The 21,947-nt window shown below is 34.7% G+C and overlaps 1 protein-coding gene across 2 annotated transcripts; it reads right to left on the minus strand.

Moving 5' to 3' along the window:
- Positions 1 to 1,793: 1,793 nt before the first annotated feature.
- LOC148878575 (chaperonin CPN60-2, mitochondrial-like) lies at positions 1,794 to 9,536 on the minus strand. Of its 2 annotated transcripts, none has more exons than XM_088956836.1 (17): positions 9,061 to 9,536; positions 8,925 to 8,949; positions 8,615 to 8,746; positions 7,631 to 7,790; positions 7,261 to 7,436; positions 7,015 to 7,110; positions 6,376 to 6,480; positions 5,539 to 5,625; positions 5,347 to 5,436; positions 5,139 to 5,219; positions 4,250 to 4,318; positions 4,092 to 4,169; positions 3,841 to 3,936; positions 3,505 to 3,708; positions 3,057 to 3,162; positions 2,877 to 2,955; positions 1,794 to 2,192 (listed from the first exon to the last, which is right to left on the minus strand). In XM_088956836.1, the coding sequence occupies exons 1-17, from the start codon at positions 9,096 to 9,098 to the stop codon at positions 2,081 to 2,083; spliced, it is 1,734 nt and encodes a 577-aa protein (XP_088812962.1). In that variant the 5' UTR covers positions 9,099 to 9,536; the 3' UTR covers positions 1,794 to 2,080. The 2 variants fall into 2 exon arrangements, with proteins under 2 accessions (XP_088812962.1, XP_088812968.1); XM_088956842.1 differs by having other exon boundaries at positions 8,914 to 8,949; positions 9,061 to 9,253.
- Between the last annotated feature and the right edge of the window lie 12,411 nt (positions 9,537 to 21,947).

Consider the following 21,947-nt stretch of genomic DNA (forward strand, 5'->3'; position numbering starts at 1 on the left):
ATCGTCCAAACTGTTCAAATTGATTTTAATTTAGATTGGTTCCACCCAAACCTGGTTCATTGACACGTTATTATCTTCTATCAAGATCTCAGATATTGGTTCAATCCCACCTAATCCAATATAAATCCATTACAGATGGACTAGGTCCAATCCAACCCAATAAATACTTTGGACCATTAAGTGTATATTGGTCCAATTCAATGTCTTTTAGGTCTGTATAATCTGTCCAATTGCTTTTAATTTGGATGGCCCAAAACCGGTCCATTGACACCCCTAGCCGTACACAGTTGATTTGAATTAGGGTGTAAGAGTAATGAGAGGTTTAGTCAGAGATTTGAAACTTGGCAGCATTAAGAATCCGAGTAACGCAAGCTTTGGGGGGGGGGGGGGGTTCAGGTCAATAATGCCTTTTTCATATAATTTTAAAGACAAGTTTTTCAAAAGCATGATAACTATGCCATTTTTCATATAATTTAATAATGCCAAAACTAAATTTACCTTAACCCTTGAGTGTAGGAAATAAGAACATTTGGAAAAAGATAAAAAGAAGTAATGAAGTTGGGCTAACCTGATCCCAACCCAAGCCGAAAAGTTTTGATTGGGTTAGACCGTTAGGGTTAGGATTGAGGGTTCCAGTCCACAGCTTGGATTTGGGTTAGCATTGACCTCAAGGTCCTCAACCCCAGCCAGACTTGTACAAAACCACGTCTTAAGTTCTTAACAAAAGTGGTTGGGGCACGAAACGCGGGAGCCAGGCAGCTTACGGCTTATCTATCATATAATTTGAGAAAGATCATCCACAATTCAACACGCTGCAGCCATTTCGATACACATCTATACATAATACATCAGTTACCCCAAAGTAATTCTAAGCTCATTACTGATGGTCCTCATAACCCTGCCACCACAGATCACTCCCGATCTCATCTCTTACCCACAAACTGTTCCCAAAGCGTGCTTGTACCGTGTAGAGTTCCCTGTGGGTATGGATATGGAAACAGTTTGTGGATCATAAGAGATCCAATCTCATCACAGGTAATGCAGAACAAGCATACCAACACGCTGACAACTCTTGTATCTGTACACAAGGACATTCATGTTGGACTAATGGTTTGTATCATCCAGAAGACTTCAATCAATGCATTCGAAGCAGCTTAATCAGAAAGGTAGTATACCTTATGAATACTAGAAGTCTAGAACAAAGGCAAGCTCTTGGATAAGATCAGCTCCACTCCACTGTCATCACTCATCAGCTACACAGATCAAAGGTATGCCAATTATATCTGGACCCTTTTTGTCGAACATCAAGAGCCGTGTTTTTTATAATGAATTATATATACATGGCAGAGTAGTAACAATTCACTAGAGGCACCGTCAGTCCACTATCCTTGTTGGATTTGCACAGATTAAAGTGAAGTTAAAAGTGATAGCCTGATAGGCATATAGTTCCAAGCCAAAGGGGATTGGGAAACGATGCCTATTTCCCAATTTCCATTTGGTTCCAAAACGATTACACTATTAAAGGAAACGTGTTCAGTTTGTCTTTGATTGATACATTCCAAAACCAGTTGAAATACAAAATTACCACAATACCAAATCATAAATGGCTAAATGGTTTAGAATATAAAGAAAAAAAAAAAACCCTGAGAATACAAAACTGATCATTCGTAATAGATAAACTGAAACCTAAATGGAAACAAGTATACAACACAACCAACCCAAAGGCCAGCCAAAACTCAGGGCTCGGAAAGAAATCAATTAACCGTTTAGCACCACACGTCATTAAAACTTCCTTTTTCAAATAAAATGTTTTATTTTCATTTTGAGAAAAACCTACACTGATATCCCTGCTGAATCCTGAACAGAAAGACTCGAGTCTTTACAATCATCAGTAATGATTTTTTTCTCTAATCGGGTAGAATCATGAACAAAACTTCCTACAGACTGAATTCCCTCACAATGGTTACACGGATTTCTGAGCCTCTAAGAAAATTTCCTGACAGATTAAACAGTGCAGAGGGCACAAGAACCAGATCCCACTTTGGGAAAGAATTAACCCACCACCAGTCTAAATAGGCCTTCAATAATCCATGCCGCCCATACCGCCCATACCACCCATTGCTGGAACTTCCTTCTCATCCTTGGGAAACTCAACTACAACAGCCTCGGTGGTTGTCATCAAAGATGACACGCTGCATAGCACAACATCAAATAAGATGGAATATTAATTACTCTTGTGGGCAAAGACTAGAGAGGTATGTTCTACACTATACTCTAAGGGTGTCAATGGACCGGTTTTGGATTGGACCCCGTCCAGTCCAAAATCAATTTGGACAGATTGGACGGACCAACAAAATATATTGGATTGGACCAATCCGGTCTAAAATATTTATTAGATTGGATTGCACCTGGTCCATTTGTAACAAATTTATATTGGATTGGGTTGGATTAAGCCAATATCTGGTCCATTGATATAAGATTAGAATATATGTGTCAATGGACCGGGTTTAGGTTGAGACCAATCTAAATCAAAATGAATTTGAACAGATTGGACGGTCCAGACATTAATTTGGACCGGTCCATATTGGTCCAAAACATTCACTGGATTGGATTGGATCTGGTCCATTTATAATGGACTCACACTGGACCGGATCGGATTGGACTAAATCCAGTCCAATTGACACCCCTACTATACTCTATACATGTCCATGTCAAGGGTGTACGTGTCATTTTATTGGGGATCATTTGGTAATTGCATCACCTTACATGGACAAGTGTGTAATAGTAAAATCAGTAATGAGAATCTCTAATTCTATTTGCAAGAGCAGGAATCCGAGTAGAAATCACAACCAACCAGCTTTCATGTCCTTAATTACCTTGCAGCATCCACCAATGCAGTTCTGATCACTTTCAGTGGGTCGATGATTCCTGCCTTCACCATGTCTACGTACTCCCCTGGTTGTGAATGATTAAAGAAATATTAGATAATCAAATTTGTACAACATAATAATAAAAGCAATAGCATCGTTATTCTCAGGCAATAGAAAGAGACACACCTTTTGCTGCATCGTAACCAAGGTCAGGGTTGTCCTGCTCCAGTAACTTGCCGACAACCACAGCTCCTTCAACCCCAGCATTGGAAGCAATTGTATGTACTGGTGTCTGCAGTTAAGAGGAAAAGTACAACCTCCAATCATTAAACTTTTAATAAAACTTACTGGAATCAAATATAAAGACTTGTTATTCTAAGCTTCTAACTTGCGTAACTTCAAGCTATTAATCTTTATAAACACATGATACAGCACCTAATAGCTCAACTTCCTCAAATTTTAAGTCGTCAGTGTCCAAGTCAACAAAGATCTCACACCGACTCAATAGGCATCAATCTAATCCAGATTCAGTTATCAACATTGCCGTGAATGTCATGTAAAGCTGCCTTAAGTTACTGTAACCTCAATTTAAGGTAGTGGAATAACTGATATCAAGCATGGCAAAGATGGATACCTTGAGAGCATTTTGAATTATCTGAACACCAATTTTCTGGTCAAAATTGGCAGTGTGCAGATTATCCAATTCTTTGGATGCATAAAGAAGTGCAACACCACCACCAGGTACAATTCCCTCTTCCACAGCTGCCTTGGTTGCATTTAAAGCATCAGTAACTCTATCCTTCTTCTCACCAACTTCAGCTTCACTGGCTCCTCCTATCTGCAAAGAAACTCAAAATTATTACCAATTTAAAGTGGCAAAGGGGAAGGTGGAGGCAAACTTAAACCCCAGCTCCTTGAAAGCCCAAGATTTAAACAAAAATTGCAAATTTGTTTCAAAAGGATAGTATACCTTCAAAACAGCAACACCACCAGAAAGTTTTGCTAGCCTCTCTTGCAATTTCTCCTTGTCATAATCAGAAGTGCTCAATTCAATTGCGGACCTCAACTGTTGCCAAAATATTTTAGCAACAAACCGTGTTAGGATGCATTATGTCCATCAGCATTTAGATCAATAATGGAAGCAATGAGCAACAATTCGGACAAAACAGAAGCCCAAATGAAAGAACTTAATAATGAATAAAGAATAAGGAATAGCATTACCTGCTCACATCGCTCCTCAATGGCTTTCTTGTCACCAGCCCCATCCAGAATGATTGTGTCATCCTTAGATACTGTCACCTACAGATGCACTAACAGGTTAACTTCTATAATGAAAAAAAAAAAACAATATGGTTTTGGAAGGAAGAAAATAAGAGCACCTTTTTACATGTGCCAAGCATATCCAAGTCCACCTTCTCAAGGTTCATGCCAAGTTCTTCTGTGATGAGCTGAACAGAAAACAAGATAATTTAACAAAGCATGCATATAAAATATTGTTAAATCTAAAACGAAGGCAAGACAGATATCATTGTTTTCAGACTTAGACTTGACTGAATGGTAGGAGTTCGGATCTCATCCCAACAAAAACTGTCCCAACGTGGTTCCAACATGATCTCTCCCTGCAAATCTCACCATAACACAGGGACCCATCATGCATGAGAAATTAGGATGTGTGGACAAAGATCATGTTGCAACGTTTTGGGACAGTTTTCCATTGGGATGAGATCTGGGCTTGGATAATAGACCTTTCAAAAGGCAATGAAAGTTATAAAATATCTTCTTAAAAGGCAATGAAAGTTATAAAATCAATATTTTTTTATGTGAGAAATAAGAATTTCACACCCTAATGTAGACTTGTTCGGGCTTGCCTTGAGAGGTGTGGTCGGGGGTCTGGGGGCGGAGCCCCCCGATCCAGCCATTAGACTCAAAAAAAAAAAGCAAAAAGCGCAAAATTTTAAAAAAGGCGCACGCCTGGGCTGAGGTGCAAGGCGCATCAGGCACATGCCTAGGCACACCAGGCGTGCGCCTAGGACCTGGGCAAGATGCATACCCCAAAATGTGCCTCGCCTGTGCGCCTAGGCACGCCTGACCAAAAAATAACTTTAAAAGCTAATCTGGAACAGATTTTATTTTATTTTATATTTATTTATTTATTTGTTTGTTTGTTTTTCTGCACAGAACAACATGGTTACTGTTTGATCTGTGACTCGATGCCCAAAATGATTCTGTCTGGTAAAATCTGATAGCATTGAGAGATAGTGGACTTACCTCACCCCCTGTTAGAGTTGCAAGATCCTGCATACCAGCCTTCCTGTTTTCTCCAAATCCAGGAGCTTTAATGGCACAAACCTGTTAACAGTTACATATCATACCCATGTCAAGCCATTAAATGATGCTTTCTGCCCACCTAATGATCAACTATTTGTAATGGAGGTAGAAATTAGTAGATGAAAAAACAGACGCACTGCTGCGGTACCTTGATTCCAGCTCGAATCTTATTTAAAATAAGAGTTGCCAGTGCATCACTTTCTACATCTTCTGCAACAATCAACAAAGGTCTTTGCCTCTGAAGCTCACAAGAAAATTTAATCAGATAAACAGATTACATCTTCTAAGTGGAGTATATTTAAATCCAATAAATAAAAACAAACAAGAACTGCTTGCTTACCTTCAAGGCCAACTCTAATACTTTTACCACAGCATTTATGCTTGATATTTTCTTCTCATGGATCAAAATAAGGGGATCTTCCAATTCCTGAGGGCAGAAGCAAGACAATATTAGAACTATTATGAAGCCAGTTCTGGGGGAAAACTTCTCCTTTATTAGAAATAATACAGCAATGACTGTTTGAAGAATAAGCAATACATGAAATTAAAAAAAAAAAACTTCCAGAGAAAAAAAAGGTTGGCATATAAGCCACGCACCAGGAAGCCAATCTGGCAGAAAAAACAGATAACATTACAGGTACAAGATCAGACTACCAATTCCTAGCCAACTTATCATTAAAAACTTGCAAGGTATATCATGTTAGACAAGTCAAAATAAACCTATAAAGGAAGCAAACCAAAAGCATAAGGCTTCACTATACTCCCAATAATTTTTTTTGATTCATTTAGAGGATCACCTGGACCAAACAAATAACTTTTGCTACCTCTGAACAACTTGGGAAGCCTCTACTTCATAGAAAATTTTAATTAACCAAAGACAAATAAATTATAAAATAATATATATATAACCCAAAGAAAACCCTCATTCATTCCTGCATCTCCCAAGAAATGCAAAAAGCTCTTGATGACTATCACCTCTTCTTAATCATTAATCATACCACTCCCTTAACAATAGGGGGTCTAACCCACTTGCAAATCCCTGCTGCAACCTCCTTGGTAAATCAAGAGGTGGTTTATCTGATCTACTTTCTTAATTGAAATTGTTCAAACATAGAGAGGTCAAAATAAATACATCTTGAGACGTGAGAAATTTGCTTAACAGGGACAGAAGGCTTACACATTTTTGATTCTTTTCATTGGTAATGAAATATGGAGATATATAGCCTCTATCCAACTTCATTCCCTCAACAACTTCCAACTCATTATACAGTGTTTTCCCATCCTGCAACAGTTAGGGCAACAAGAAAAATCATATACAAATTAATGTTACATGATACATAATATAGATACCTAATAGTTTGTGCAATAGAACCAAGTAGAAACCTACATGCAAACCTATTAGCTTGCTGAAAATTTTAAACTTAGGGATTTGATGTACAATATCAAATGACAAAGGAAAAAGAAACATATGGACAACTTGATCATTTGAATATTTTTAAATTTATATCATATCAATTTCTTCAGGTGATTTAAATTCAGTTGGCTTCTCAAGTGTTTGGAAAATTCAAATTCCATATTCAGCTCCAACTGCCAAAGCACAGGCATGTTTGCACACGTGCAGAGATAGATGGTGGTGGTGGTGATGATGATGATGGACAAATACAGGAACTCACAAAGACCCACTGAATTGGCTAGTGAGATAAAAGTTTAAAAGAATTGTAATTTAAATGTTTATGTTATTTGCATAGAAAATTCGGATAGTTACAAAAATACTAGTTTGGCATATCAAGATAAAAGAAGAATAGCACTAACTTACAGCTATGGTGATAACTCCTTCTTTGCCTACTTTCTCCATGGCCTTAGCTATCAGCTCACCAATCTCTCTTTCTCCATTTGCTGATATTGTTCCAACCTTTTTCCATACAGAACTAAATTAGCCATCCATTAGGGAAAAATTGGTTTTTAGGCTTTCTCAGATTTCAGGCCGTCACTACTACTACTAATACCAACAAGTGTAACAGTAAAAGCAAGTCCAGGGAAAAAAACAGAAAATGCAAAGAACCTGTGCTATCTCCTCAGATGTGCTGATCATTCGTGCTCTGCTCTTTAAGTTTGTCACTACAGCATCTACCGCCATTGTGATCCCCCGTCTTAGATCCATTGCATTCATTCCAGCTGCCACCGACTTGCAGCCTTCAGAAAATATTGCACGAGTGAGGACTGTCGCACAAGTGGTACCTGCAAATATGTCAAACAGAAGGGTATCATCAGTTGCAATCCACTTCTACACCAAGATAATAATTAAGATTATCCACAGGAACACCACAAGAGTGGTATAATCGTAACAAAAACATGCACATAAATATACTATTGCTCTAATCTATTCATTTACATCCATTAAAAGATGAAAAAGGTAAGGTAAGCAACTTTACCATCGCCTGCCATGTCATTGGTTGCATTTGCTACCTGCTTCACAAGGCTTGCACCCACATTCTTAGTTTTGTCTTTGAACTCAATACTCTTTGCAACAGTAACACCATCTTTGGTCACCTTTGGGGCACCAAAGCTTTGCTCCAATACAACATTGCGCCCCTTTGAAAAGTCAGGCACAAGAGCATTCATAAATAGCTAAGCTAACTGGCATAACCAAAACGTTAGAAGAAACAAGTGAAAAGAATGAGGAAAACAAGTTACCATTTATTTGTGTTTGTTGGGTGGTGGAGGGATGTTAAGAGAAACTCCTTTGAAAAATATTGCTTTAAATTAAAAAGGGAAATGTTAGCAGGCAGCTAACTTCATGGATTCTTGAAGGACACTTCTATGTGACAATTTTTTTTTCTTTTTCTCCTTAGTTATTAAACCGGGCAGCTAATATGCATAATGAATGCCATTTTCCTATAAAATGTTTATTAACAAAAACAATCTTGACAAGTCAGATTCCAAGACGTGTCAGATTCTGATTCCCGTGTCCACCACATCCATGTAACACTGCCACGCACCAGAGGGGTGCTTCTGACTTGTAGTGTGCATTTTCATGGACACTACTGCGGGCTTGCCACTTTCCAGGCGGACCCACTGCCTACTAGCAGTCCTCATTGAAAATTAACAAATGATCCTAAACCTCCCATACTACTAGGAGTTCCAACTCTGTAAAAGAATCCTACAATACTACGGTGCAGCTCTTACACCAAACAAAATCTACACACAATGAAGAAGGGGAGTTGTCTTCGTCTTCGAATAAAGTTATTATATTTTACAAGTACATAAGTGGACATGCCTATAGATCGATCGTGGTATGTACTCCTTGGTTCCAAACCAAGCACATTGCATTTTCACTTTCATTTCACCACAATTAACATCTTGCGTTCAGTTCAGAAATGAAAATTTAACAAAAATACCAGGAAGTGATCAATTACCTTAGGACCCATGGTTACTTTAACGGCATCAGCAAGCTCTTCAACACCCTTAAGCATCAAGGCACGAGCTTCAACTCCAAATTTGATGTCTTTAGCCGCATAGTTCCTGTTCCAACTCAACCTACTACCAACCTAAAATTCAACAATCCAAACATATAATGAGAAAAAAAAAAAAGGAGACGAACCCATTCAATAAGCATCATTTAAACCATTCCCAAATAATCCCGAAGCCTCTGAAAATGAAAAAAATAAAATTAAAAAAAAAAAAAAAAAAACAGAGAGAGAGAGAGAAAAGATACACTAATCCCACCTGTCGGCTACCGTTCCTAGCGATTCTGCGAAAAGAGAAAAGCACAAAAGGGAATATCACAATTGTAAGAAATCAACAAACAAAATGCGTGATCAGTGAACAATCAGAATAAGATTATTTCATTTTATCTACTTACCGGGCCTTGGAAGCAAGGTTGGCAGCCATGCGATACATGGTTTAAGTTAGAGAGTTGCAGAGTACGAACACCTAGTGTGAATTCTGGTTAGGGTTTCTGGAGTGTTGCTTTGGGTGGAAAATGCAACACTGAGAGATGGAAGGAGAGGACGTAAATAGAGGACAGAGCAGGAGGGGTTCAGCACTGTCAGAGGTGGGTTCTAGACGAAGGAAGTCTCTAGAAGCACCCACCATCTAGGGTTTAGGGTTTTAACTAACTATAAAGTATAAACACGTAAAAATTGAAATCGTTGGGCCTGGGCCTCTATACAATCTTTCTGACTTACAGATGCCCGTTTCCATATAGGCCTATAGGATATACATGAAGAAAAAATGGATAAAGCAACGATTCGAGGTGTTTGGCAAAAGTACTTTTCTTTGCTAATTGCAATTTAAGTCTGCTGATTCACATTAACTAGCATCACAACAATGCCCGGAACGGAAACAATGTTGATATGGTGTTTAAAACTAGCAATTGTATTGAAAAAAATCCCCAAAAACAAGGGCTGATAAGTAAGGTGTAAAGTTTGGAAGCAAAAGATGGGCCTATTAGGATCTTTTTAGGTTGCGTTTGTTTGTAATGCAAGCGCAAATATATACACTATATATTTACCCATTTTTCCGTTCATGGGTGCAAATATGGTTTACATTTTAAATTGTTTTTGTATTCATCCTATTTGTTTGAAGTTAGTGCAAAGGTGTAGGCCCATCATTAAATGCTCCAACTATCTTATGCTCCAATGCCTCAACTTTGGTCAAAAAATTAATCATCAAATGAATACAAAATTGTATAAAAAAAAAATAGGTACAGTAATGCTCTTTTTTTAGAGTACAAAGTATAAAAAAATGCATTTTTGCTTTGATAATCATTACTTTTTTACATTTCAAACAAACGCTCATATATCACAAACGGAGGAAAAAAAAAAAAGAGATAGATGTAGTGCAATCTACTAATTTGGGTTACATTTCATTTAGCAAAAACATAAAGTTGCAAGTCTTGAGTCGGGATCAAATTCCTATAGCAAATAATTTGGTAGTGGCGCAGTTGGTAAGTTTTATTGCTGGTTGTAACGGAGGCTTTAGACTTGGGAGTAAATCGTGTTGGGGAGGTTATGGGTATGGGGGATGGGCTTGGCTACCTATTGCTTTTTTGTGTAGCCCCATGAAAAAGAAGTGTTGGAATATGTTGCTTGCATGGTTGTATATGTAGAGGTGTAAATTGGGTCGTATTGGATTGGTACGCTACGACTTGTGAGCAGTGCTTCCCAACCCCTGGGATACTTTGGGGGGTTTTCTAGCACGGCCCATAGCTCAAGCTTGTAATGAATCATGTCGTGTCGCGGGCCTAGGCCGAGCGAGCTATAGACCATGCCATGGGCCTGGCCCTGTCAAGCTAGGCTATGAGTCAAGCTGAACCAAGTCAAACAGTTTTTTTTTTTTACATTTTTATTTTATTTTTATTTTTTTGCTAAGTAAACACTAAAACTAAAATACTTCACTTTCCTTATATCCTTTGAGCTTTGGGAACAAATTCGAAAAATAAAAAATCTAACAAAGAAATAAAAAAATACTTAAATACTTAACAAAATACAAAAATTGACAACAAATTGGAAAAAAATTAAGAATTTTATTTCTTGAATTTGAACAATACAATGGTCAATGGATGAATGAAATATAAAAATATAATACAATTATAAATTGAAAATAAAAAATTACGTTGTTGAAAAATAACAACTAATTTAAATAAAATTGAAAAAATACAATAATTTTAAGAATTGAAAAAAATTACAATAATTGAAATATTGAGTATACAAACAAATAAAAAATATTGACTTCATCATTTTTCTTCAAGTTCCACCTCCACATGCATCTTCATCTAATAATCTCCTTGATTCCCATCATCTTCTTCTGGTGAAACATTAGGTGTAATGTCATGCACTCATTTATCTTGTAATCTATCATTAGCATCCAACCAATTTTTAGGCATATGCACATCTCCACACTTCCATCATTCATGTACCTTCTCATGTCGTCCAGCACCCTAATACCTGTATTAAAACAAGACTCCGGTGGAACTATAGACATCGAAGGATTAGTAGATCGCGTGCCATGGCGACATGGAGTAGATAGTTTTTTTAATATCCTCTCCACCAGGCTAAAATATCAAAACTATCCCATTCCTTAAAGTTGTATGAATCAATTAAAGTATAAAAACTTGATTGTAAATAAAAATTAAGTTCATTAAATTAACTTGTTGATGAAGTGGTAGTAGATTTCTACCTCTTATTTATTAGAGACCGGATTTTGTCTTTTCCACTACTATAACTAGTTGTTTCAAAAATGGAACTTATACATGTACAAGATTTTCTATGCCCTACCACTTGAAATTCATATAAACTATAAATTTTAAATAATAAACTATTAATTTATTCTTTTTTATTTCCAAATTCAATATTCATATTTTCCTAATCTTAGGATCTAATATTATAGCTAAGTAATAAATGAGAAACTTTGCCCCCAATAATTTTTAAATTTATTTTCCATTATTTCAATAATACTTGTAGATTTTTCCTATATTTTGCAAAACATTCACTAATCATAAATAATTGATTAACTAAAAGATAACTACTTGAGTAATAAACACCCAAAAAATCATTAGTTACATCATAAAAAATTTATAAAAAATCTTTTATAAAAATTGCCATTTCCCAATCTTCCTCGAGTATCATATCGTGCGGCATTTTTGCATTATAAAAATCAGTAAGAATTTGTTTGTAAGAAATACAACTTTCTAATATAAAATAGATAGAATTTCATCTATGTTGAACATCTAATACAAAACGTTTATATTTTAAACCATAATTTTGACATAAATATTTAAATTATTGTTTTCCTACTCTAGACCTTTTAATATATATTATACAATTTCTAGTTTTATAAATATGATGAGAAAAAATATTTAAAACATCTTGAATACATAAATTTAAGATGTGACATGCCCATCTACTATGAAATAATTTACCATCTAAACATTGTTTTAATTGAGATTTTAAAATATTTATTGTTGAATCATTATCACTAACATTACCAAAACTAATATAAAAAATTTTATTTTCAATTCCATAAATATGTTAAATATTTAAAATATTTAAAATACTTTCAGCAATAATTGGGCCAGTATGTGGCCAACCAAGCATAGTAAAACTTAAAATTATTTTATATAAAAATCATTTTTCATCAATAAAATGGCTGATACCACAAATATAACTTATATTAAATCTAGATGTCCAAATATCAGAACTAATTGCAATTTTAGAATTAAGATTTGATAACATAGAAATTAAATTTTGTTTATATGAATAACAAATTTTTAAAACATCTGTTCTAATAGTATTTCTAGATTTTTTTTTTTAAATTGTGGATTTACATATCTATGTAAAAATTTTTCAAGTTTAGTATATTTAGCTAATAAAAATAGATGTTCATCATGCATAATATATTTTACTAGCTCTTGCCTCATTTTTTTCTTGAAAATATTTAAAAGTACCAAAAATCTCACTTCCTATTTGTGCTTGTGATGTTTCATTCCCTTCTTCTTCTTTCATCATATGGTGTTTCAAATGTCTTCCCAAGTAACTAGTACCACTACTACCACTACAGTTAAAGTCGCTCATACATTTTTGACAAATGACTCTCTTTCACTTCCCCTCGACCTTCTCTATTTTAAATATTGTTCAAACCGGGCTAATCAACCTAGTGTTCTCATTTTTCTTCCCCTACCTCTACTAGCAGTACTAGGGGTGGGAATGTCGACAATATCAATAGCATCCATATCGGCACTAATACTATCATATTGCGACTGAACACTGACATTGTCAACATTGACCACATTGGGGAATTAGTGTCTAGAGTGAGAGAAGGAGCCATCCATTTTTCTAATTACAAAAAATAAAAGTTAATTTAATTGCATTTACTCGGATTGCCAATACAGAATCTCAACTTGAGTTCAACGGTTGAAGCCTCCAAGCCTCCCAAATTGCTAACTTGAGATACCTGAGCAAGCCTTCTTCTTGTTGAAACTTGAATCAAGTTGAGAATTGGAGAGTAGAGAGTATGAGAATATATGTGAGAGTATGATGTATGAGAGGTTGAGATTTGAAAGAGTATGAGAATTGGTGTGATGAGAATGAGAATGGTAAAGGATAAGACTATTTATAGGAATTGAAAATAATTTAATTCCCCAAAATACCCTAAAAACTAGTCATTTTTTAGTTGTTAGGAGGGGTAGTTTGGTCATTATAAAGTCATTTATCACTTTACTTAAATACCCCCTAAACTAGTTGTTATATAGTTGTTGGGGGGCATTATTGTCATTTTAGAGTTGTTAGGAGGGGTAGTTTGGTCATTATAAAGTTATTATCACTTTACTTAAATACCCCCTAAACTAGTTGTTATATAGCTGTTGGGTGCATTATTGTCATTTTATCTCCCCTAAAGCTAAAATATATAAATACCCCCTATATAGTTGTTGGGGGTATTTTTGTAAAGAAAAACCCATAAGTTGAAACTAGCCGTTGGGGGGGAGGGGGTCTCCAACAGCTAGTTCTTCGGGCGGGCTGCATTCAACCCACTGCGACCCTACGGGCTGAGCCGAGCCATGCTACCCCACGGGCCACAAGTGACACAGCATGACAATGTGGGCTGTGCCGGCCCGGCCCATGGATCTGAAACCCAAGCTCAGCATGGCCCATACAATCGTGTTATGCTGTAGCACAACCCGTGAACCATCGAGTCGGGTCGGGCCAGCTCAAAATTGTGTCAGGTCGTGGGCGGCACGACCCGATTTACACCTCTATGTATATGCTAGGGATGAGCAAACGGATATGTTCTACCCAAACCAAATCAAATCGATTTCAGATTGGTCTTGAGCCAATCCTACCTAATTTGTTAGCAAGTAGGGAATGGTTCCAAATTTTTGCATCCAACTCCCACCTTGGTCACTTACAAGGTCTAGGAGTTTACCCTATCTAAACTAAAATAAGGAACCAGCGTTAGAACTAGGGGTGCAAGTTGAGCAGGTTGGGCTAAGTTTATGGTCAACCCAAGCCCAACCCTAAGATTTGCACTTAAGGCTTGAGCCCAAGGTCAAGCCCAATCTTTCCCACCCTTGGCTAGCCTGTATTGTAATTTGATGCACTCGGGTTGGTTAATGAACCCGCTTTAAAATTATACATTTTACATATGCATTTATGCAAATATATATCTGTGTGTGTATATGTAAACATGTATGCAAATCCATATATATGTATATATGTAAATATGTATACAAATATGTATGTATGTACATATGTATGAATGTGTATAGTTGGGTTGGGCTCGGGCTGGGTTCGGGATACCTAAGGGCTAGGCTTGAATCTAACCAGAAAAATAAAAAAAGCGTGAATTCATAGGTCCAAGCCCAACTCATGTAAATTTTCGGGTTGGGTTGGTTCAGGCTTAGGTTGGACCCGCCCAAGTTGCACCCCTACTTAGAACTGAATTTATCTTGAAATAATAAATTCGGAAATAATTTGAGGATGTAAGATTTGAACACAAGCACTCATGATTACAAAGACCATGTTTTCACGTGACCATTGAATCACTTAAGTGATTGATCATTTTTCTTCATTTTAATATTTGAATATGTATAATTGGTAATATAAAAGGTAATATTTACAAAATTTAAATTATAATGATAAGTTTTGAATTTTTTTATTATTATTATTATTATTATTATTATTGAAAATCAAGTTTTTAAAGAACAGATTCCATAGGAAGATCATGAAACCACCAAGGATAGTTCCATATACCCTAAAGCTCCACTTAAGTCTTGATATCTATCTTTTGCTCTATTCCATAACATCATTGGCAATATTATTGAATGGCTTTCATCACTCTCTATCGACACTTCTAAACCTCAAATTGTTACTCTTTAGTAGTCACAATTATTATTTTTAGGGAGAATGACCAATCAGCCCAAAGTCAGAATTTGTAGGCTCAAAGTACTATCGGGGTAGGTGCTAGCTCGGAATTGATGCCAATTCACGGGCAGGCATTGGAGCATAGAGTATGGGTTGTTGACTTTTTGAATGCTTATAGCTCTGCAGTGGAAATCAGAATTCTACATTGGGCAAATCCGTACTTTTCCGTTATATTTAACCTTTTCTTTTAAGGTCCATTGGTGATATTACATATTTACTTTCAAATACTTGGAAAGGGATTCAAGGTTTGACAGTAGGGCTACAACTTGTATAGACTTGGGTTGAGCATTTGTTAAAATTTGAATGGGCCTGATCCAATAGTCCAAACCAAATGGTTGTGTAAATTCTTCAAGTTGGGTACCTAACTTGCACCCCTGTTTGGTGCGAAGGCAGAGATGTAATAAGATTAGAAGTAATGACAGATTTTGAGGGTATGGTGGTCTTAATTCATGTAAATTTATTCTCTCTTGCTCCTCCCATGGTTTTTCAATCCTTTCAAAATTCTGTGATTATTTTAAATTTTTAGTAAAAACAAATCATCAAACATTGGGCTATTTGAACTTACAATTAATTTAGTTTCTTTTTTATTAGAAAACTGAATATAAAGAAAATTGGTATTTTTTAAACAATAGTCTATGTATCATACCAATCTTTACCTGATTTGAAGAATTTACATTGCACTGTTTCCAGGTCAGTCAGATCCATCCAAATTTTAACAAAATCCTAACTCAATACTGCCAAAGCTGCACACTTGCACTCCTACTTCTAGTACCAATGGAAGAACAACTAACAAAAAACTATAAGACAATTATAAGACCAACATTATTGCATGGGATAGAGTGCTGGGCTAGGACCACAAAAAGTTGATTGGGATTATCTATATGTGATGGTTGTATAGTGGGCTGTAGAACCAATTATAACACCTCTACATCAGTGATAAAATGAAATAGGTATGAGGGACACAGTGAAGGGTTAAGTAGTTGTGGGTCCCATCTATTTTATTGCATTGAATTAATCCTATCTCCAAGAAAATGTATTTAAAAAATGAGTGAAAATGAGATGAATGGGTCGCAACACTACAAATGACAATACCATAAATAAACACATCAGAGAGGAATTTTGATATTGTTTGGTCATGTGCATAAGTAACCCATTATTGGACCAACGGGGAGGCTTAAGGAATATTTTGGTAGCTTTTAACTTGTTAGAGCTACCGAAAATAATGGTTAAATGGAGTCAATCCACGCCATCCATTTGGTTGTAAGGCATTCCTTCTATTGAGAAGTCATGGATTCAAATAAACAATTATTATAAAAATGGACTTGTTTATCTTAGTTTTGGTCAGCAACGCTGACATTTTTTTTCCAATTCTACTCTTTATTTAATTTGCTAATCATAAAAAATGAGCATATTTCTCTTAGTTTTGGTCAATAACCTTGATTTTTTTCAATTGTTGCAACCCATCCCCGATGGGGGAGTTCATCAATATGTTCATCTTTTTGGAATATATAAGATTTTTTTATCAAATGGTTGGGTGCCATGCTTCTTCTGACTTCTAATCTTCAACACTTTCTTCACAAGTTTCTATGCTTCCAATAAGATAACTAAGGCTTGAGCATTCAGAAATGGTTCAGCATCTTATGTACTGGAAACAATATAGTCATGCCACCAAAACCAATTATAGGTTATCAAAATCACAGATGAGGAGCTCATTTTCTAGAGCAACAAAAAGAGAGGGAGTCATCACTTATTTCGCCCCCACTTTTGTTAAATTTCCAATCCCATTCTGCTCTCATGACTGTTTTTATTTCTTTCCTTTTGATGATCATTTTATATATTAATTTTTTCTAATTTTTCCAATTTACTTTATACTTACTGCTTGCAACAGATCCCGTTGCATGAGGACTGATAATTATGAGTTGATGTCACTTACCATTTGAATGCATAAATGTAGTAAATGAAAGAGAGAGCAACCATATGTAAAGCACACATTGTTTTTGGTTTTTTGTTGCTTGAAACTTCTTGAGAAACTTGAGAATCACTTTAATCCAGTTAAATTGGAGTCTATAATTGAACATTTTTTTATGGATATGCCAAATGTGATATAATTCAAAAAAACCATACTTATGTTGATATGTTCATGCTTTGCTAAGAAGTTGCTTAATTGATTATAGTTGGGTTGATATCGATAAAAAAACTAATGTTCATACTAGGGTCTGTGTGGTATGCAATTTTGCCGTTTTATAGATGAATCTTATTCTTGTAGCTACAAAGATTGCTGGTAGGAACTTGAAAACATAAAAGTAAAACCACCTCTCATTACACATGGTGATGAAAATCCTTTTTTTAATGTCTGGACTTAGGGTCTATGCTATCCATGACTTCTCCAAATATTGGTTTTTGTTGTTTAATGCAAATACATGTAACTAATAATCAGAGGCTGCATGAATATGCTATCCATGACTTCCCCAAATATTGGTTTTTGTTGCTTAATGCAAATACATGTAACTAATAATCAAAGGCTGCATGAATAGGTTATCAGTTAGGGTCTCAAAGTTTAATTCTGGTGATAGCTAGCTTGTTGAATGTATAAGACCATGCAGTATTGGATGATATATGGACAGATGACAAATTAGAGTATTATCACTGGGATTCAAATTTATAATCATTATCAATTGAACCTCCTAATGGAGTGGAAAGCCTTTAATGTGATCAAAATTGCTAGCAATAGCGGATTATACCACTAAAATTTTTGTTCTCAAAAAGAGCCTCACAATCTATTTGAAAACATAGTGCTCCATTACTCATCAAGTGAAGAGTTCTTACCAATTGTTTCTCCCAAGTTCGTTTTTTCCTACTTTTAGTTTTCTACCAACAAGTTTGTTGTTCATTGATTTATTAGTTACCTTATTCAGTATAGCTTTTAGTTTACTTTATCTACACCTTTTTTACATCATTTTTCAGATACTTTGTCAAACTTAATTAGATTCTTTTACTTCATTCATCTCATGGGACATTTTAGGACACTATAGAACCTAAAAAATTAGTCAATTAGTTCTACCTCGTGTAAGTTTATGCACTGATCTTTTATACTATACAATAAAAAAAATTATTTACTATTGGTGGATTTCAACAACACCTTTCAACCTTTCATTTTGAACTTATAAAGATGATGAAATTTTAAATAATCACAATAAGAAATGGAGAGCTATCATCTTAACTGTATTGTTCTATTATATTTGGAACTAACTCTAAATTTGAGCACCTACAGAACAATATGGTATTGGCCCAAGCTATATATCTTATAACTGACATCAGTTATTGATTTGTTGGTATCTAAGATAGTCTTTCTATTCATGCTATCATGTATTGAGAGAAAATGTAGATCAAATAAAAATTTGAATTACAATAAAGAACAATTTATTACTGAGATGAAAAGATCTTGCAACAGGAAGGGCTCTGCTTTGATTCCTTCTATGTCATTGGAATTACATATGAATTAATATCATTTTGGTAAGTATATATTTATAATGCATAATTAGAATGAGTTCTAAGTCTGTATATCCATAATTACAAATGGACAAGTAATAAAGATTCCTCTATACATATATATACTTGAATGACTTGATGTCTTTTATGCAACTCAAAGTTAATGGTTTTATTTTTATTTTATTTTACTTTTGTGCTTATGGGTCAGTTCAGAAAGAGTAGAAATACATGTACAATGCAAATACATACAAAAATACAAGGTTTTGTACTGTATATATTTGTATTTGTACTCCTTCCAGACTGGGCCTATAGTGTAAATGTCTTACAAATTCTTTGTTTAAGTCCGACTAATTGTTTAATCACATCCCATTTTTAATAAGGAGATAAAACTAATTATTAATAAAAAACAAAGGTAACTCTATTATCGGCTTTTATCATTATAAATAGGGCATGTTTCTTTGTGTCTTCACAGGATCATAAATCTTATTAATGAACTCTCTAAAATTTTATTTGTCTTAAAACATTTTTTTGAAAGGAAAACAAACTATATTATAATTCCAGAAAATTAACAAATGTCTCAAAACATTTGTAGTGCCTTTATTCCCTTTCAAGATTGTATTGTGGTGTGGTGAACTGCATCAACTTAGGTATTTAGGCAAAAAAAAAAAATGGTTGACTTGATTTAATCCTCTTGTTTGAATTAATTTCTATATTCACTTACATAAATGTTCTATGTCAAACTTCTACAATGTTGAATTTTGAAAGTTTTGATTCCATATGCTTTGAAATGCTGAATTTAGACATTATATATTTTCCCTAATTTTTTTTTATTTTTTCATATTTGAAAGTTGCAACTTTATATAATTCAAAAATATTTTTTTGGCAACAATATGGTGAACATACACGTGCACTCCCACTAGTAATTAAAAAAAAAATGCAAAGCTCTTTACAGTGTGACAATGCTCTTGCTAGCAATATGTCAATAACCTTACACACCTCACCTCTATGAGGGCTAAAGTTGCACCATGGAAAAAATGGTTTGATGTTTGTGATTGACAACTTCTTAGAAAAACTAGAGAAAATTTGGCTTTTTGCAACAGATTGGGAGAAAAAAATTTAAAGCAAGAGAATTTGATATTCTGACCACGAAAACACATGCTCTCTCTTGCTGATGGGCATATGTTGTTGATATAATTATTAAGTCAAATATATATATGTATATATATATATTAAAGGAATGATTTCAGGCCAATGCCTCCCCCAGTAGGACATGTGGTTCTCCTCTATCCAGACACATGTCATTCTAAAGATTTAAAGAAAATGGACACATGTCAAATTCCGATTAGTGATAATTCAAGAAAAGAGCCCACCACCAAGCAAAGTTGTGAGAAGTAGGAAGCTCCCACCTTCAATCATTTCCTAAAAACAAGGAAATTGTGTTACTAATTACTGTTAACTACTAAACTAATTAATTAATTACAACTATTGATTACTAATAGTAATCTACTTCTAATTAATTAAGTACAACTTTTAATTACTAATAATAATTATTGTTAATTAGTAATTAACAATAATTTTTTATTTTTGTGTGCATTTTCTGAATTCATACCATAAATTAGGAATAGAGTTTCATTGGATACTCGGCATCAGATAAAGTATTTTAAAATAATTAGTTAAATACTTAATAATAATAACAATAATAATAATAATAATAATAATAATAATAATAATCTTTCAAAAAATAAAGAAATAATAATAAAAAAATAGACATTTTTTTGCTTAAACAAATGTCATTCCTGAACTTATTTGAGTGAAGGTTAATTGAACTTCTCTATGTCTGCAACTCATACAAGCTTGCAATCTCAAAGAAATTGATATTAATGATATTTACCTATTATTATCAAACCCGGTTAAATTAAATACTGATAATTAATAACAAAAATAATAATAAATTTTTTATACTCATAATAATTAATTTATAATTATACACACAATGTTAATCATAATTAACAATACTTATTTCGGGGAAGTTAATAATTGTTGTTTCCGTTGGCAGCAAATAATGTTAAAATTATTTACTGAAATTATCCGTTTTAAACCAGAATTTTGCATTGGATTGTAGTATATATATACACTTCGCCCGTTCCTGAACTTAGTACGGGGTCATTCACATTTATGTTTAGATGCCGCATAATATCCATGTATGCTACCAAGTGTACACTTTTCACTAATTACGCTCAAATTCCATATGACATCCTTATAGATTATCACGTAATATACATTTGTTACTATGCTGAAATGCCATTTGGCATCCGTATAGATTACTTGTTATACATTTGTCATTATGGTCAAATGCTACATGGTATTTATATATGATGCCATGTGGTATATAAATCATTGAATAATAGGCCTACAATCGGATCGGATGTAGCTAAATTTGAATTCAATCCAATTAGTTATTAGCAGCATCTGAATCTGATTGGATTTTTGAACTATACATCTGAATTCGATTATAGTTAATTTTTTTTGAGTATTGGATATTAACTAACTCCAATTGGCTCAACAAGCAAATTAATGTTATATGCTTTTTGTCTTTTGTCTTCTTTGTTTTATCTACTTTGGTGTGACTTTAGCCCCACATGAATCAGTAAGAGCACTCCTCTTGGGTTTATTTTATACCTTTTGCTTTTAAGTTGTGTTTGTGGAGAAAGTACACCTAGACAATCACACGCATGCATGCACTGAAACGGGTCAGGCTAGGCAAACACATGCACGCGTCTACCCAAGAGGAGTGCTGTACCGCATGTATAAGCCCAGGGCCCTTGCCCTACTTTTATTTATTTCTTTTTCTTTTAAGGCTTTAATGTTTAATTGAGAGTTTGTTTCTTGTAACCGCGGCGCTCTCCTAATCGTGGGAGAACTCCTAACGTTAGTAGGAAACATTGCTGTTTTGGCATTAAGCCTACTTAATGGCCAAATTTTCTGTGATTTTGCGTACATCGAAACATTACTTTTCTTCTTCGTGTTTTCCTCCCTCTCCTACTCCAGTTTTTCCTCACCATTGAATCACATTGGGCGCATATAACAAATTGGTTCGCTACATTGGATTGTGAGTGCACATAGAGCCAATGCTAGTTGTACCCTGGAGACTGACCACCGGAAACCATATGCACCAATGGGAATACTCCAAAAGGTGGCAAAATCGGTTTTAGGGGGAATAGACACTTTCCGCAACTCAACTGCATCGATAAGTTTTCCTTTCTTTCTTATTAATTGCTATATTCATTTTCCTGCAATTTGGATTTGGTTGTTTGGTCTTTGGTTTGATATATGTTACAAT

Source organism: Nelumbo lutea, chromosome 1, assembly GCF_056320005.1.
Source record: "Nelumbo lutea isolate HS-2025 chromosome 1, American lotus-T2T, whole genome shotgun sequence".
Lineage (NCBI taxonomy): Eukaryota > Viridiplantae > Streptophyta > Magnoliopsida > Proteales > Nelumbonaceae > Nelumbo > Nelumbo lutea.